The sequence below is a fragment of the Nerophis ophidion genome, linkage group LG04 (assembly GCF_033978795.1).
Source record: "Nerophis ophidion isolate RoL-2023_Sa linkage group LG04, RoL_Noph_v1.0, whole genome shotgun sequence".
Taxonomy (NCBI): Eukaryota; Metazoa; Chordata; class Actinopteri; order Syngnathiformes; family Syngnathidae; genus Nerophis; species Nerophis ophidion.
Genome location: NC_084614.1, coordinates 13,285,966 through 13,304,636, shown reverse-complemented (window position 1 = coordinate 13,304,636; position 18,671 = coordinate 13,285,966). Strand labels below are relative to the sequence as shown.

Sequence of the window (18,671 nt, the reverse complement as noted above, 5' to 3'; positions counted from 1 at the left end):
CCCCCCCCCCCCCGGCTTGGCGCAATGAAGCACCATGCTTCCCATCATGCAGCGCTCGCGTCTACTCCTCCGCCGAGCCGCCATGTTGTCGGAGTGAAATCCTGGGGTGCCAGAGAGAAACTGGGGCCGAAATCCGCGACCATCCACCCTCTCCGCCGGTGAGTAAGACCCCCTCGCCGGGGGGGACACGTCCGAGTGCTTGCGAGCCACCCCCGGGTGCGGATATTGTCGCAATGGCGGTCGTGAGCGGGGCTTAAGGGAGTGTTTTCGGAAGACGGAGCCGACTCACGACTACAGCCTGCCCCCCCCTTTCCTCCCGTTGTGTCGGTCTTCTGCCCCAGACAGCTCGGCGGCCTTTGTTAACCCGAATACCTGTGGGGGGCTGCGGGCTCGACTCGCCGGCACAGAGAGCCTCCTCTCGGGCTAGCCGTAACGGCAACACGGCTTTGTGTTACAAAACATTCGTTTGCGGCGCCCATGTTTGCTCACCGGCTCACCCGGCGGTTTGCCGGAGGCCGTGTTATTGTCGCCCGAACACGGCCACCTGACGAACCCCCAACATGGTGCGAGGGAAGACGGGGATACGTTAGTACCGATTGTCCCCCATTCCGTCTCGCTTTTCTTGTGTCATGTCTGCCACGGAGGTGGAGAGGGTTCGCCGCCGGGACAGCGAACGCTCCCACCGGCGTATACGTGCCAGGTGACACCGCACAATGTGGCCGGTGCTCGGTGATGTCTTGCCCGGCGAAGAGCGCTCGTTTCCGGGTGTTGGAAGCCGCCTGTGCGTCTTGTTGGTAAACGACTTTTGTGGATTTCCCGGTGTTGTGTCTTACCTGACTGTTCAACAACACCCGGCGCTTTATTGTTCTTTATTTTGTCTTTTTCTACAAAATAAGTACAGAAGTATTTGTTTCTGCATCACTTAAGATCCACTTCTGGTAAATCCAGTTTAATTTAATTTAACTGTCAGCGGTATTTTATTTAAAAAAAAAAAAAATATATATATATATATATATATATATGTTTTTAAAAAAACAAATGCAAAAAGTTCAGTTAAATTCAGTGTAAAAAAAATCATTGCATACAGTAGATTAAATGTAATTGAATTACATTAAATTAAAATACATTTTATTCAATTTAATTTGTCAGTGGAATTTGATGTAAAAAAAATTATGTGCAAAAAGCCAAACGCCCCAAAAAATCCGTTACACAAATTTCAGTGTAAAAAAAAAAAAGTTCTGTACAAAAGTATTTGTTGCTTCAAACTCTAAATCTGCATCTGGTAAATTAACTTAAATTATATTAAATTAAATTAGATTTTTTTTGTCAGCGGAATTTGATGTAAAAAAAATGATGTGCAAAAAACCAAACGCCCAAAAATCAGTGTAAATTAAAAAAAAAAAAAAGTACTTACGATAAAGTTTAATGAAATCAAATTTAACGTAATTTAATTCATCTGTCAGCGGTATTTCATGTAAAAAAAATAATGTTTAAAAAAAAATAATGCAAAAAATTCAGTGAGGTTTGCACGGTTCTCGGTGATGTCTTGCCCGGCGAAGAGAGCTCATTTCCGGGTTTTGGAAGCCGCTTGTGCGTCTTGTTGGTGAACGATTTTTGTGGATTTCCCGGTGTTGTGTCTGCCTGTTCAACAACACCCGGCGCTTTATTGTTTTTTATTTTGTCTTTTTCTACCTAAGTCAAAAAATAAGTACAGAAGTATTTGTTGCTTCATAACTCAGGATCCACTTCTGGTAAATCAAGTTTAATTTAATTTATCAGCGGTATTTGAGTTAAAAAAAAAAAAAAAGTTTAAAAAAACAAATGCAAAAAATTCAGTTAAATAAATTCAGTGTAAAAAAAAAAATCATTGCATACAGTAGATGAAATTTAATTACATTACATTGATTTAAAATGCATTTTATTTAATTTAATTGTCAGCGGAATTTGATGTAAAAAAATTACGTGCAAAAAATCTGTTAAATTCAGTGTAAAAAAAAAAAAAGTTCTGTACAAAAGTATTTGTTGCTTCAAACTCAAAATCGACACCTGGTAAATTAACTTAAATTAAATTAGACTTTTTGTCAGCGGAATTTGATGGGGAAAAAAATAATGTGCAAAAAAACTAAACGGCAAAAGAATCAGTACAAAAAAAAGTACTTCCGGTAAATCAAGTTGAATTAAATACAATTTAATGTAATTTATTTGTCAGCGGTATTTCATGTAACAAAAAAAATAATGTTTAAAAAAACAGATGCAAAAAATTCCGTGAGGTATGCACGGTTCTCGGTGATGTCTTGCTCGGCGAAGAGAGCTCGTTTCCGGGTGTTGGAAGCCGCCTGTGCGTCTTGTTGGTAAACAACTTTTGTGGATTTCCAGATGCTGTGTCTTACCTGACTGCTCAACAACACCCGGCGCTTTGTTGTTTTTTATTTTGTCTTTTTCTACCTAAGTCAGGTGTGTCTTTGTCTAGACTCTACAGGGTGTGTGTTCATGCAAAGATTGCTAACAAGTCTTTCTGCTCCAGGTAATAATAATGTCCCAGCATTGTTTGAGTGCTGTCTACAGCAGTGTTTTTCAACCACTGTGTGGCGTGAGATACAGTCTGGTGTGCCGTGGGAGATTATGTATTTTCACCTATTTGGGTTAAAAATATTTTTTGCACACCAGTAATTATAGTCTGCAAATAATGAGTGTCGTGCTGTCGAAAGCTCGGCAGTGACCGTGTAATATTCCTCCATATCAGTAGCTGGCAGCCGGTAGCTAATTGCTTTGCAGATGTCGGGATGAGTGGGAGGCACCGTGCAGGTAAAAAGGTGTTTAATGCTTAAACCAAAAATAAACAAAAGGTGACTACCCCTAAGAAAAGGCATTGAGGCTTGGGGAAGGCTATGCAGAACCAAAGTAAAACTGAACTGGCTACGAAGTAAACAAAAATTGAATGCTGGACGACAGCAAAGACTTACTGTGGAGCAAAGGCGACGTCCACATCCGAACATGACATGACAATCGACAATGTCCCCACAAAGAAGGATAAATACGACTGAAATATTCTTGATTGCTAACACTAAGTAGATGCGGGAAAAATCGCTCAAAGGAAGACATGAAAGTGCTCCAGGAAAATACCAAAAAAAAGAGAAAAAGACAGCAAAAAAGGAGCTAAGACAGGAACTAAAACACTACACACAGGAAAAGTCAAAATAAGTCAGGGTGTGATGTGACAGGTGGTGACAGTACACCTACTTTGAGACAAGACATATATTGCTTGGTTATGGTTTAAAGTCGTATCCAACAATTGCTACAACAACTTTTAAATGTCAACTGAGATTTGTTATTTAATGATTTCTGCTGGCGGTGTGCCTCCAGATTTTTTCAACGCAAAAAATGTGCCTTGTCTCAAAAAAGGTTGAAAAACACTGGGCTACAGCAGTGTTTTTCAACCTTTTTTGAGTCAAGGCACATTTTTTTCATAACAAAAATATGGAGGCACACCACCTGCAGAAAATGTTAAAAAAAATGAAACTCCACCAGGTTGTCGTGCCTTATTTTGAGTTTGTTGTTTCCTGTATGTCGTGCGCTGTTATTTTGGTGACCTTTCCTGTTTTGTTGTTCTCCAGTAGCAGCTTCACGCCCTCCTTTGCGTGTTATTCCCCGCAACTGATTTGTTTTCCCAATCAAAACAATTTAAATTGTGCGTACGCGATCCTTCTTTGTGGGGACATTGTTGATTGTCATGTATGGATGTGTAAGTTTTTGCTGTCGTCCAGCATTTTGTTTTTGTTGACTTTGTAGCCAGTTCAGTTTTACTTTTCTTTTACATAGCCATGATTATACTTCAGTGCCTTTTCCTAGCGGGACTTGCCTTTTGTTAATTTTTGGTTTAAGCGTTACATACCTTTTTACCTGCACGCTGTCTCCCGCTTTGCTCTGCATATTGGGATCACGACAAACCATCCTCAACTTGTTCCGACTTCTACAGAGCAATGAACTACCTGCTGCCACCTACTGGTATGGACTATAACAAGATTACCCTGCCAAGCTCTACACAGCACAGGCACTAAATAACGGCACATTACTTTGATTATTGATTTGCAAAAAATATTTTTTGAACCAATTAGGTAAAGTTGCTTAATTTCCCACGGCACACCAGACAATATCTCGCGGCACAGTGGTTGAAAATCACTGGTCTACAGTCCAGGGACAGGCGTGCAAAACTGCTGATTTCTTTTTTTGTTATTGATTAAAGCTAGCTGGGTAAAAAGGTAATATCAGTTACACATTGACTCGTGCATATGAAAAGCCTACTGAAATGAGATGTTCTTATTTAAACAGGGATAGCAGGTCCATTCTATGTGTCATACTTGATCATTTCGCCATATCGCCATATTTTTGCTGAAAGGATTTAGTAGAGAACATCGACGATAAAGTTGGCAACTTTTGGTCGCTAATAAAAAAAAGCCTTGACTGTACCGGAAGTAGCAGATGATGTGCTTGTGACGTCACGGGTTGTGGAGCTCCTCACATCTGAACATTGTTTACAATCATGGCCACCAGAAGCAAGAGCGATCCAGACCGAGAAATCGACGATTTCCCCATTAATTTAAACGAGGATGAAAGATTCGTGGATGAGGATAGTGAGAGTGAAGGACTAGAAGAAAAAAAAGGCGAGGGCAGTGGGAGCCATTCAGATGATATAAGATACATTTACTAGGATAATTCTGGAAAATCCCTTATCTGCTTATTGTGTTACTAGTGTTTTAGTGAGATTATATGGTCGTACCTGAAAGTCGGAGAGGTGTGGTGACCGCCAGTGTCTCTGGTGGGAAGAGGCAAGAGAGTCCGCAGCTGCAGGAGGACGCAAGCTCCGCTCATGTCTACGGTAAGAGCTGACTTATTACCACACTTTTCTCACCGAAACCTGCCGGTTGACATGTGGTCGGGAACCATGTTCGCTTGACCGCTCTGTTCCATAATAAAGCTTCACCTTCGGGAATGTAAACAAGGAAACACCGGCTGTGTTTGTGTTGCTAAAGGCGGCTGCAATACACCGCTTCCCACCTACATCTTTCTTCTTTGACGTCTCCATTATTAATTGAACAAATTGCAAAAGATTCAGCAACACAGATGTCCAGAATATTGTGTATTTATGCGATTAAAGCAGACGACTTATAGCTGGGATCGGTGCTGGATCCAAATGTCCGCTACAACCCGAGACTGTCAGGACTTTGGCGTGGATTAATTTTGCTTCTTCGATGCAGAGAGGACACGGGGCGAGCCAGGCGTGAGTTCAGGTACATGGTTATTTATTTATACACTAAATACAAAAATAATCAAACAAAGGGCGCTCCCAAGGAGGTATAATACTAGGCTATAACTATAAACGTGAAACCAAAACACTTGCTCAAAGGCATGAATGAACTATAAACAAAAACAGCACGATGGCATGGCTATAAACAACTAAAACAAAACACTTACTGTGACAAAAACAAGAGGCATGAACAGCAAGGTGCGTGGCAGGCGATCGAGGGCATGAAGGATGTGCAGTAAGCAATATGAAGGCAAAATGCAAAGTTCCCAGACCGATGGACAGAAAGTAAATGATTTAAATAGTAGCTGTGGTAATGAGAAACAGTTGCGGGACTGAGGGCAGGGGCGTGACAAGGTGGGATCTAATGAGTAGCCATGGTGACAAAGAAAACAAGGAAGTGCAAACGCAAGAGCTGAATGTCCAAAAAACCAAACATAACATGATCACACATAAGACCTGCTTCACAGGCATGACAGAGACGCGTCATCATACCGCAACGTTTTTAACAGGATACTTCGCGCAAAATTTAAAATAGCAATTTAGTAAACTAAAAAGGCCGTATTGGCATGTTTTGCAATGTTAATATTTCATCATTGATATATAAACTATCAGACTGCGTGGTCGCTAGTAGTGGCTTTCAGTAGGACTTTAAAGTGTAAAGTGTTTTCCCTTCTCAGCAGCCATTTTTACTTCCTATACGGCAGTATTTTTTCAACCTTTTTTGAGCCAAGGGACATTGTTTTAATACAAAAAATAAATCCGCAGGCACACCACCTGCAGAAAATGTTAAAAAATGAAATTCAACCAGGTTGTCGTGCCTTGTTTTCCAGTGTGTAGGGCAGGGGTCGGGAACCTTTTTGGCTGAGAGAGCCAAAAAGCCAAATATTTTAAAATATATTTCCGTAAGAGCCATATAATATTTTTTTTAACACTGAACACAACTAAACAAGTGCATTTTTAAGTAAGACCAACATTTCTAGAGTATAATAGGTCTCTTATTCTTTGTAATAACATCGTTATTCTGAAGCTAACTGTGGAGGGGGCGTGGCCTGCGGACCTGCATCGAACTGGGATGTGTCAGGACCGGTTTCGAAATCAGCGACAGTTGCGTAGATGGCCCACCTGGGCCTTGTTATCTCATCACCTGTCGCTCTGTTATAAGCGGCAGCCAGGAGAGGAGAGAAGGGGTTGGGGCTGGAAATACAATTGCTGGAAAGCAACTGAGAGACTTATCGAAGAATAAAACAATATTGTTACCCTGAAACAGGCTCTCATGTCGGTGCTTGGTGGTCCGAAGAACTCCCAGGAGGGCAAGCCCCACACTAACCAATAATAAATAAATAACTTCTTACCATTAACGCAACTTCTTGAACAGGTGCAGTAGAAAAACGGATGGATTAAAAATGCATGAGAATGTTTTATATTTTTAACACTGTGATTACAAGTGGAATTATTCATTACTTATCGTTTTAAGCAACGTCAGCGCAGATTTATCCGAGAGCCAGATGCAGTCATCAAAAGAGCCACATCTGGCTCTAGAGCCGTAGGTTCCCTACCCCTGGTGTAGGGCTTTAGTTCCTGTCTTGCGCTGTTATTTTGGTGGTCCTTCCTGTTTTTGATGGTGTTTTTCTGTTGCAGCTTCATGCCTTCCTTTTGAGCGCTATTCCCTGCACTTGCTTTGTTTTCGCAATTAAGACCGTTTCAGTTGTGCGGACGCTATCCTTGTTTGTGGAGACATTGTTGATTGTGGACACGTAAGTCTTTGCTGTCGTCCAGCATTCGGTTTTTTTGTTTACTTTGCGCCGGTTCAGTTTTACTTTCATTTTGCATAGCCATCCCTATGCTTCAGTGCCTTTTCCAGTGAGACTTGCTTGTTCATTTTTGTTTTAAGCGTTGCATACCTTTTACCTGCACCTTGCCTTCCGCCATGCTGTGCATATTGGGTTCACGACAAACCATCCTCGTCTCACCCGACGCTTTCTGACTTCTACAAAGCAATGAACTACTTACTGATATGGAGTATTACATGGTTGCCCTGCTGAGCTCTGCACTGCACACACATTCGACAACGGCACATTATAATTATCGGTTTGCAAAAAAATATTTTTTCGACCAGCTAGGTGAATTTGCATAATTTCCCACGGCACAATAGTTGAAAAACACTGCCATACAGAGCTTTTTCGGTCTCCAAACTGGTTCCTTTCTGACAGTGATTGAATCCTACTGGTGTAAAAAACAAAGGTATAAAAATAAAAAAGACACTGTCTCGCCATCAGCGCCAGCCTGAAGAAAGTTTCCCATAAAGGAGATGATAACGGTGGGGTTTGACATGTGTCTGAGTGACAGGTGCAGCCTCTTTTTGACGTCCCATGTTTTTGGAAGCGTTTGTCGATTTTGATATTGCGATACATCCGGCGCTAACTATATATATCACAATTAGAGCTGTCCGATAATGGCTTTTTTGCAGATATCCGATATTGTCCAACTCTAAATTACCGATACCGATATATACAGTCGTGGAATGAACACATTATTATTATGCCTCATTTTGTTGTGATGCCCCGCTGGATGCATTAAACAATGTAACAAGGTTTTTCAAAATAAATCAACTCAAGTTATGGAAGAAAATGCCAACATGGCACTGCCATATTTATTATTGAAGTCACAAAGTGCATTATTTTTTCTTTTAACTTGCCTCAAAACAGCAGCTTGGAATTTGGGACATGCTCTCCCTGAGAGAGCATGAGGAGGTTGAGGTGGGCGGGGTTTTTTAGGGGATAGCGGGGGTGTTGCATATTGTAGCGTCCAGAAAGAGTTAGTGCTGCAAGGGGGTTCTGGGTATTTGTTCTCCCGAAATGTGTTTGTCATTCTTGTTAGGTGTGCATATTTGTAACAGTGTTAAAGTTGTTTATACGGCCACCCTCAGTGTGACCTGTATGTCTGTTGACCAAGTATGCCTTGCATTCACTTGTGTGTGTGAAAAGTCGTAGATAATATGTGATTAGGCCGGCACGGAAGGGCAGTGCTTTTTAAAGGCCTACTGAAAGCCACTACTAGCAACCACGCAGTCTGATAGTTTATATATCAATGATGAAATATTAACATTGCAACACATGCCAATACGACCTTTTTACTTTACTAAATTACAATTTTAAATTCCCCGCAGAGTTTATTGTTGGAAACATCGCGGAATGATGACGCGTGCGCGTCACGTCACGGACTGTAGAGGACATATTAGCGCAGCACCACTTGCGGCTAAAAGTCGTCTCTTTTCATCGCATAATTAAACAGTATTCTGGACATCTGTGTTGCTGAATCTTTTGCAATTTGTTCAATTAATAATTGAGACGTCAAAGAAGAAAGATGTAGGTGGGAAGCTTTAGCCTTTAGCCACACAAACACACGGTGTTTCCTTGTTTAAAATTCCCGGAGGTGAAGCTTTACGATGGATCAGAGCGGTCAAGCGAACATGGTTCCCGACCACTTGTCAACCAGCAGGTTTCGGTGGGAAAATTGTGGTAAAAAGTCGCCTCTTACCGGAGATCAGCTGAGCTTTAGCCGTCCTTGTATCTGCTGTCGACTGGCGTCAAGACACCCGTGGAGACACCCTTCCGACTCATAGGCATCCGTCCGTCAGTAGTGACGATGGGTTGCGCCTGGGGGAGTTCATTCTTTCTTGCTTCCGTGTTGTTTCCTCCCTTTTGAGGGGAGGCTGGAGTGACCTCTCCGTGGCGCAAGCCTGGGCAGAAATGTATGGAGATCTTGAGTTGCCCAGACATCAAGATCCCCCTCTCGGCTGTGTTGATGTGGCCCAGAGGAAAGCAAGGCAATACATCCGGCATCGGCTTGGCTGCAGGAGCTGCTGGCAGGGGGTCAGCAATGACACCCAGTCGCCTCAGGGGCTCCACTCCTGATTTTCTGTCTGGGTTTTCTCCCGTAGCCTTTCCTTCTCCCAAAGGTACCACAAGGCAGCGGGTTCCGGCTATCAGGTACTATTTAATCTCACTAAAACACCAGCAACAGAATAGATGGATAAGGGATTTCCCAGAATTATCCTAGTAAATGTGTCTAAAAACATCTGAATCCGTCCCAATGCAATCGCCTTTTTTTTTTTTTAACTTTATTTTTTTGTATTTTTTTTCTAGTCCTTCGTTATCATTATCATCATCCACAAATCTTTCATCCTCGCTCAAATTAATGGAGAATTTGTCGTTTTCTCGGTCCGAATAGCTCTTGCTGCTGGAGGCTCCCATTACCCTTGAGGTCACCCTTGTGACGTCATCGTCTGCGACTTCCGGTACAGGCAAGGCTTTTTTATCGGCGACCAAAAGTTGCGAACTTTATCGTGGATGTTCTCTATTAAATCCTTTCAGCAAAAATATGGCAATATCGCGAAATGATCAAGTATGACATATAGAATGGAGCTGCTATCCCCGTTTAAATAAGAAAATCTAATTTCAGTCGGCCTTTAAGGTGTATTGGCGCTCTGTACTTCTCCCTACATCTGTGTACACAGCGGCGTTTTAAAAAGTCATACATTTTACTTTTTGAAACCGATACCGTTCATTTCCGATATTACAGGATTTATCGGCCGTCCGATTTCATTGGACATCTCTAATCACAATATATTATCTGCATAATTTGACTGAAAGTTATAGTATAATTAGGGCTGAAAGCTGTATCACCACATGTAATATTGATCAGTTTGATCACCTATAAATGGGTTGTACTTGTATAGAGCGCTTTTCTACCTTCAAGGTACTCAAAGCGTTTTGACACTACTTCCACATTCACCCATTCACACACTGATGGCGTGCAAGGCCCTAACCACGACCCATCGGGAGCAAGGGTGAAGTGTCTTGCTCAAGGACACAATGGACCTGACGAGGTTGGTGGTAGGTGGGGATTGAACCAGGAACCCTCAGGTTGCTGGCACGGCCACTCTCCCAAATGCGCCACGCCGTCTCATATGGAAAATAAGACGCAAAATTTGTATGGAATGAAATTTAATTTTACTCAGCTTTGGCGGCAGAAAGGAAATGTTAACACAAGCATGGAAAACAATATAAACAAAACAGTCAAATCACATTGAACACTTGACAATAAAGCTCCTAAAATTAAGGTGCAAAAAATTAAGAATAAGTAATTAATGGTTAATAAAGTGTGAAAATGTACAGTAGATTAAATTGTCTGCAGGTTTAGTGCCAGGAAGTTACAACTGTGCTCTTAAGGGTGAGCGTGGTGTCTTATCAGCGGTCTAGAAAAACAGCAGGGGGTCCATCGTCTTTTGGTGGTTTGGCTTCAAGCGGGAAGATGTCAAACAGACATGCGTAATTTGTCAAGTGTGGGGCAAAAGTGTTGCTACCAAAAGTAGCATTATTTCTTATATATAGCATCTTTTGAAAAGTCACCTGCTATAGAATGAAGAGTGCTTACTCCGCATGTCAACATCTCTGTTCGGTGCCACACCAACAAAATGCCGAAGCCACCATTTCCAGATCAACACTGTATGGAAAAAATCATAGTCAACAACAGAAGTAGATAACATCCGCAGGAACCTACCACATAGCGAAGGACATACACTATTTGATTTCCTATTGTGCAGCTCATTTTTATTTGACACTTATTGAAATATCTTGTGTGACATCATGCACAAAAGTGCACTTTATTTGTTTTAAACTATTGCAATGGGGTTCTGTACATATAGTGCACTTTTAATTTAGAGTTTTGAAATTTCATCTTAGCGACATCATGCACAAAAGTGCACTAATGGCTTGTTTTAAAATGTCTCTGACAATCTTGCACTTTTTTTTGTTGAAATGACATGAAAGTTCGTGCCACTGCTTAATAACTGTTTAATAAATACACTTTTGCTAAATTGACTTAATTGTGAGTTCCCTGGATGATGGATTAAAAGTAGTATATATATTAATGCAGTATGAAGAAGAATGTTTTAATGTAGACACATAGAATCATCATACAGCTGTGATTATATGCATCAAGTGTTCATTCAAGGCCAAGGAAAAATATGGAGATATATATCGTGTATCGCGATAGCTTAAAAATATTGAGATATAAATGAAAGGGCATATCACCCAGCCCTACTTTAAACCCTTCATGCACTGAACCGCAACGTGACAGGTGAACACTGTACTTGATAATACTACTGTAGTTGAAGTGCATTCTACTGATTAGCTTTTCTTACATGTTAAAAGTGGTGTTTTGGAGGGCTAAGCACGGGTTTACAGGTATTTCAATTGATTTCAGTGCAGTTATGGCTGGGCGATATGGCCTATTTTTAATATCTGGATATTTTTAGGCCATGTCGCGATACACCATATATATCTCCATATTTTGTTTGAATGAACACTTGATGCATATAATCACAGCAGTAGGATGATTCTTTGTGTCTACATTAAAACATTCTTCTTCATGCTGCATTAATATATGCTACTTTGAAACTTTCATGCAGAAAATCAAACAACTAAAAGTGTATTTATTAAACAGTTATTAAGCAGTGGCACAAACATTCATGTCGTTTCAAAGCAGAAAGTGCAAGATCATCAAAAGACATTTTAAAACAAGCTATGAGTGCACTTTTGTGCATGATGTCACTAACATGACATATCAAAACAACACCAAATTAAAGTGCACTTTTTGAACAGAGCGCCACGACAACAGTTTAAAACAAATAAAGTTCACTTTTGTGCAATATGTCACACAAGATATTTCAATAACTGTCAAATAAAAATGAGCTCAATATCAAGTAGTGTATGTACTTCGCTACGTGGTAGGTTACTGCGGACGTTATCTCCTTCTGTTGTTGAGTTTGTTTGTCATACGGTGTTAATCTGGAATTAGTGGCTTTGGCATTTTGTTGATTTGTCACTGGCCGGAGATGTTGACATGCGGAGTTTCAAAGCACTCTTCATTCTGTAGCGCAGGGGTAGGGAACCTATGGCTCTAGAGCCAGATGTGGCTCTTTTGATGACTGCATCTGGCTCTCGAAAAAAACTGAGCTGACATTGCTTAACAGGATAAGTAATGAATAATTCCACTTGTAATCATAGTGTTAAAAATACCATTCAAAATATAAAACATTCTCATGCATTTTTATGTTCAAGAAGTTGCGTTAATGGTAAGAAGTAGTTTATTTATTATTGGTTAGTGTTGGGCTTGCCCTCCTGGGGGTTCTTCAGACCACCAAGCACCGACATGAGAGCCTGTTTTAGGGTAAACTATTGTTGTTTTTTTCAATTAGTCTCTCAGTTGCTTTCCAGCAATTGTCTTTTTCTCTTTCGTCCTCACTCGCGCTCTGGCTCCAGCCCCAACCCTGTCTCTCCTCCTGGCTGCTGCTTATAACAGAGCGACAGGTGATTAGATAAAAAGGCCCAGGTGGGCCATCTACGCACCTGTCGCTGATTTTGAGGCCGGTCCTGGCAACATCCCGCTTTGCTGCAGGCCTGCAGGCCACGCCTCTTCCACAGTTTGCTTCAGAATAACAATGTTATTACAAAGAATAAGAGACCTATTATACTCTGGAAATGTTGGTCTTACTTAAAAATGCACGCATTTGTGTTCAGCGTTAAAAAAAATATTATATGGCTCTTAGGGAAATACATTTTAAAATATTTGGCTTCTTGGCTCTCTCAGCCAAAAAGGTTCCCGACCCCTGCTGTAGCGGGTGACTTTTCAAATGATGCTACATTAGCAGTGGCGCCACTTTTTGTAGCAATGCTTTTGCCGCATAATTGTTGAAGATATTCCCACTAAAAGCCAAACCACCGCCAGACCACGGATCCCGGGCTGTTTTTCTTGGGAATTTAGTTCTTCCTCCATTTGTTACCACATTCGCACCTTCTCTCTCTCGTATTACAACCCGCACCGCACCGTTAGCATCACAGCTAACGTTACCTGCCGCTATCTGTCTGCTGCTTTACGTCTCTGTGAGAAGAGCATGCAGTGTAATAACCGCATTTAAGAGCAACTGCGTGAGAACGTATACTCGAATATTACAATAGTCATTTTCTATATCGCACAGAAACAAACCCGCGATATATCGAGTATATTGATATATCTCCCAGCCCTAGGTGCAGTGTTTTTCCGTTCTGAACTTGGTCGTAGAACCAATTTAGCTGGCAAGTTGAGTTGTAGTTATATAAGGTGGCCAAGTTATAATAAACATCTCTCTGTATGATGTAACTGCCATAATAAACATAGACTGTGTCAATCTAAACAGAGCTGTGAAGTATTAGATGACGTTTGAAACCTCTGCACGTCACTTAATCCACTCCATCGTGACCATAAATCCTATTCCGTGTCCACGTTTAAGATGCCTCCAAGATACGCTCTTCATCACAGGGAAGTCGATCATTAGATATCCCGAGGGGCGGGGAATGCATTTGTAAACAGCATTTGTGTTGAATGTGCGATTACACGCTCTCTCCTCTTCCGGCCGACTGAAAAGATCTGCTTGGAAATGTGTTCAATTGTAAAGAAGAGATTAGAGACTTTGTTTTATTGATATTCCATTCCTACGATGGACTGAGTTGTGGTTAAACCTACAAAATCTCTTATTCTCTCTTGGCCATTGGCACTGCTGTCCATCCATCCATTTTCTACCTCTTAATCCTGTTGGGGTCGCTGGTGCTTATCTCAGCTACAATCGGGCGGAAGGGGGTGTACACCCTGGACAAGTCGCCACCTCAGGCAGTGCTGTCTTCCTTGTTATCTACAACCTCGGCGACGCTTGCAAAAAAAGACAGAGTTTAATCATCAGGTCATCCTTGCACAGACATTCCCTTCTTCTGACGTTTTAAGAGCCGGGTTCAGAGTCCTGCTTCAGCACACGGGTCACAAGCAAGCTGATTGACCGTGTGTTTGATGTCGCCGCAACATGTCTGCTCTCTTGAAGGGGAACATTATCACAATTTCAAAAGGGTTAAAAACAATAACAATCAGTTCTCAGTGGCATGTAGTATTTTTTGACATTTTTTTCAAAATCCTACCGGTCTCCGAATATCCCTAAAAAAAGCTTTGAAGTGCTTGATTTTCGCTATTTGCGATACCACTGGCCATTTCCCTGTGACGTCATACAGTGCTGCCAATGCAAACAAACAATGGCGAATAGCAAAGCAAGATATAGCGACATTAGCTCGGATTCAGACTCTGATTTCAGCGGCTTAAGCGATTCAACAGATTACGCATGTATTGAAACGGATGGTTGGAGTATGAAAGTATTGAAGAAGAAACTGAAGCTATTGAACGAATAGCTATTGACGCTATTCATAGCCATAGCATGGCCGAATAGCTGCGTTAGCATCGCCGGTAAAATGTGCGGACCAAACGATCAGGACTTTTGCACCTTTTGACACTGGAGCAACTTAAATCCGTCAATTGGTAAGTGTTTTTTCGCATTAAATGTGGGTGGAAGGAAACATAGTTGCAAATGCATCTGCAGGTTATCCATACATCTCTGTGCCATGTCTGCTTTAGCACCGCCGGTAAATAGCATGTTAACATCGATTAGCGTAGCATGTTAGCATCGATTAGCTGGCAGTCAACATCAACAAAACTCACCTTTGTGATTACTGTGACTTTATCGTTACAAATACATCTGCAGGTTATCCATACATCTCTGTGCCATGTCTGCCTTAGCACCGCCGGTAAATAGCATGTTAGCGTCGATTAGCGTAGCATGTTAGCACCGATTAACTGGCAGTCACGCCGCGACCAAATATGTCTAATTAGCAAATAAGTCAACATCAACAAAACTCACCTTTGTGATTTCGTTGAATTTATCATTGCAAATGCATCTGCAGGTTATCCATACAGCTCTGTGCCATGTCTGTCATCTCCGGTAAAATGTGGAGACACTTTGGTACATTCAATGGGGGTCTGGCAGCAGACACTTTCACATCTTCGGGCCGGTGGTGCAACTTGAATCCCTCCCTGTTAGTGTTGTTACACCCTCCGACAACACACCGACGAGGCATGATGTCTCCAAGGTTCCAAAAAATAGTCGAAAAAACGGAAAATAACAGAGCTGAGACCCAATGTTTACAATGTGTTGAAAATGAAAATGGCGGCTGTATTACCTCGGCGACGTCACATTCTGACGTCATCCCCTCCAGAACGATAAACAGAAAGGTGTTTAATTCGCCAAAATTCACCCATTTAGAGTTCGGAAATCGGCTTAAAAAATATATGGTCTTTTTTTCTGCACCATGAAGGTATATATTGACGCTTACATAGGTCTGGTGATAATGTTCCCCTTTAAAGGGAATGCTGCCTATCGTTCACAATCATTACGAGAGACAAGAAGACCGAAGGTTTTTGTTTTTTATCCGCTTTTGTAACATTTAAAAATGGGCGAGCAATGCACCTCATGGAAGCAATCCATTCTACCTCCTAATTACTTTTGTTTACATTCCGTAACCTGTATGATAATAGATTTTATTTGTAAAAAAGCACTTTACGTTGAGCAAACAACATCAAAGTGCCACAGTGTAAAAAAAATAACCAACATGCTCATCGCTTGCTGACAACTGTTGGCGCACAACTGGCGCGCTAGTAGTTGCCGCGCTAATAGCCGGACGATAATCATTTATTCATCATTTGATTTTTAACTTGCAAGGTACAGTTAGTACGGTGTCCGTGCCGATGCTACTTCTAACTGTGGACCGCCGTGAGAGTTGTTTTGAAGAAGAGGGAGAAAGAAAGCAGAGGGCCCAAAAAAGACAAGAGAAGCTGTGCAAGTCTTTAAGCTGAAAAAGAGAGAAAATGTGGTGAGATGTTTGCACTAGGGATGCACCGAAATGAAAATTTGTGGCCGAAGCCGAATAAAATCTAAACGCTTGGCCGAATAATGAATGCAGTTTTTCACAATTTTTATAATATTGCATAAATAGCCTAGAATAAATATTTAGACATGTTTTTCAAATAAAGTAATTTTTTATTGAATATTGACATTTTTTAAATATTCCAGTAGCCTTTGCTTTTCAAAAAAAGCACAAAGTTTTTCATTTATATTAGGTCTTCAAACAAAACATGCATTCCAAAAAAACAATTAAGTGCATTAAAGTGGATAAACCCACAACAAATGAATTATTGTCCTTTTGGCAAAAGTCTGCTTAGCCACAGTAGATATGCTAATAATGTAAACAGAAGGCTCAAGTAAATCTCAATTAAGTGTGTGCTTGTAACCTCTTACACTTATACAGGTAGCCTACACAACAGGCTAATAATGTAAACAGAGGCCCCACTAAATCTCAATAAGTGTGTGCTTGTAACCTCATACACTTATACAGGTACACAACATATCCCAACGTCACTGCACGTTGGTTGATTGCATCACCGCGTCAAAAAATTGCGTCACCAATTAATCGGTGCATCCCTAGTTTGCACGGTCGAACAGAGCTGGCGTTTCACAATATTACTACATCAATGATGCAGGACGTCACGAGAAAGTCAGCGTATTTAAGTGGCACCGAACCCAATTTTAGAAGATCGCAATATGTTTACATATATTAGCAGCACCAAACTAGAAGCTGCGAATGTATACTGCTACAAAATGTATTGGTAAAGTGGCGCAGTGGAAGAGTGGACGTGCGCAACCCGAGCATCCCTGGTTCAATTCCCACCTAGTACCAACCTCGTCACGTCCGTTGTGTCCTGAGCAAGACACTTCACCCTTGCTCCTGATGGGTGCTGGTTGGCGCCTTGTATGGCAGCTCCCTCCATCAGTGTGTGAATGTGTGTGTGAATGGGTAAATGTGGAAGTAGTGTCAAAGCGCTTTGAGTACCTTGAAGGTAGAAAAGCGCTATACAAGTACAACCCATTTATCATTTATTTATTTACATACCTTAGTTGCTTCCGAATGGTTCCTGTAACACGGCAGTAAAACGGCTGATCAGACTAAACAGAAGTTATCGTCACAGACCCACGAGCCGCGGAAGCTAGCTCTCCAATCAGGTAAGCAGACTCTAACTCCACGGTGACGTTTTGGTGAATTTACAAAACTGAAACAATACAAAATGAATGGCATTGTAAGTTAATAATGCTAACTCAAACACTAAAACGTGTTAGCATATTAGATAATGCTAACAATGCTTGCTTCATTACATTACGATAGTACGTACAAACTGGCATGAAAACACTCCTGCAGACATCACATGTGGGACGGTTTAGCAAGTAAGAGTTGTTTTAGTTTTTCTAAAACTTACCAAAGTTGTTTGGGGAGATGGGTGAAGAATCAATACGAATAGGAATTTCCTGGACGATTACAAGACTGAACGGCGGCGAGTGACAAACAAGTAGCGGATTTACGTAGTCACCACCAATGTTAGCACAAACTAGCAGTGTGAGGCTATCCTTCATCGGCTTGTGTCCCGGTAGTGCCTCCTCCTTTGCCGTAACATAGGTCCGCTTTGGCATATTTTTCAGTCTCATCACAATTAAAGCATTGCTGAGGAACAAATCTCCCCTTCGCTGATAAAATCCTCGAATTGAATGGGCCGCAGCCCACAACTTGCTAAAATGCCAGCTAGAATTTGGGACATACTCTCCCTGAGATAATCCTGATACCCACTACAACTATGAGAAACACTATACTTTGACTTTCACAAAGTGCATTATTATTTTTTTTTTTTAAACATGCCTCAAAACAACAGCTACAAAAACAATGAAGGCACACAGCTTCAGTCCCGAGTATACCAGAGTTATAAAGTACACAATAACGTAGTCCTCCCTTAGTGCAAGACTGTGTGGTATAGGGTTAAACAGGAAATTATAAACTGGGCTCAATCTGCCCTGCTCTAACATATTTGTATGAGTAACACAAATGTGCTGCAAGCTGGTGGTGAGTGCTTGAAGTGGCCTACCAGTCTGCCAGAGCTTCTGAAATGCTGCGTTGAGACAGGGCACCTCCGTTCACTGCAAGCTGCTAAGTGTGCAGACTAGCCACACCAAACTCCACCGTAGCTTTTGGGCGGTATAGCTCGGTTGGTAGAGCGGCCGTGTCAGCAACCGGAGGGTTGCAGGTTCGATTCCCGCTTCTGCCATCCTAGTCACTGCCGTTGTGTCCTTGGGCAAGACACTTCACCCTTGCTCCTGATGGGTGCTGGTTAGCGCCTTGCATGGCAGCTCCCTCCATCAGTGTGTGAATGTGTCTATGAATAGGTGAATGTGGAAATAGTGTCAAAGCGCTTTGAGTACCTTGAAGGTAGAAAAGCGCTATACAAGTACAACCCATTTATTCATTTATTTATATTGCCTGGGCTTTCGCCTTGGAGTGGTTTTTGTTGGATTTTTGTTCTTTCTCGGTGGAGTCTTAAAGCGACAACTGTGTGGTACTACTTTTCCGTT

The 18,671-nt window shown here is 41.6% G+C and overlaps 1 protein-coding gene across 2 annotated transcripts in view; it reads left to right on the top strand.

Annotated features, from left to right (window-relative positions):
• The window catches only part of pum1 (pumilio RNA-binding family member 1), an 87,875-nt gene continuing 69,204 nt past the window's right edge, over positions 1-18,671 (top strand). For both annotated transcript variants that reach the window (XM_061897102.1, XM_061897100.1), the window contains exon 1: positions 1-158. In XM_061897102.1, the coding sequence (XP_061753086.1) occupies positions 25-158 (134 nt within the window). In that variant the 5' untranslated portion in view covers positions 1-24. The remainder of the gene's footprint in view (positions 159-18,671) is intronic.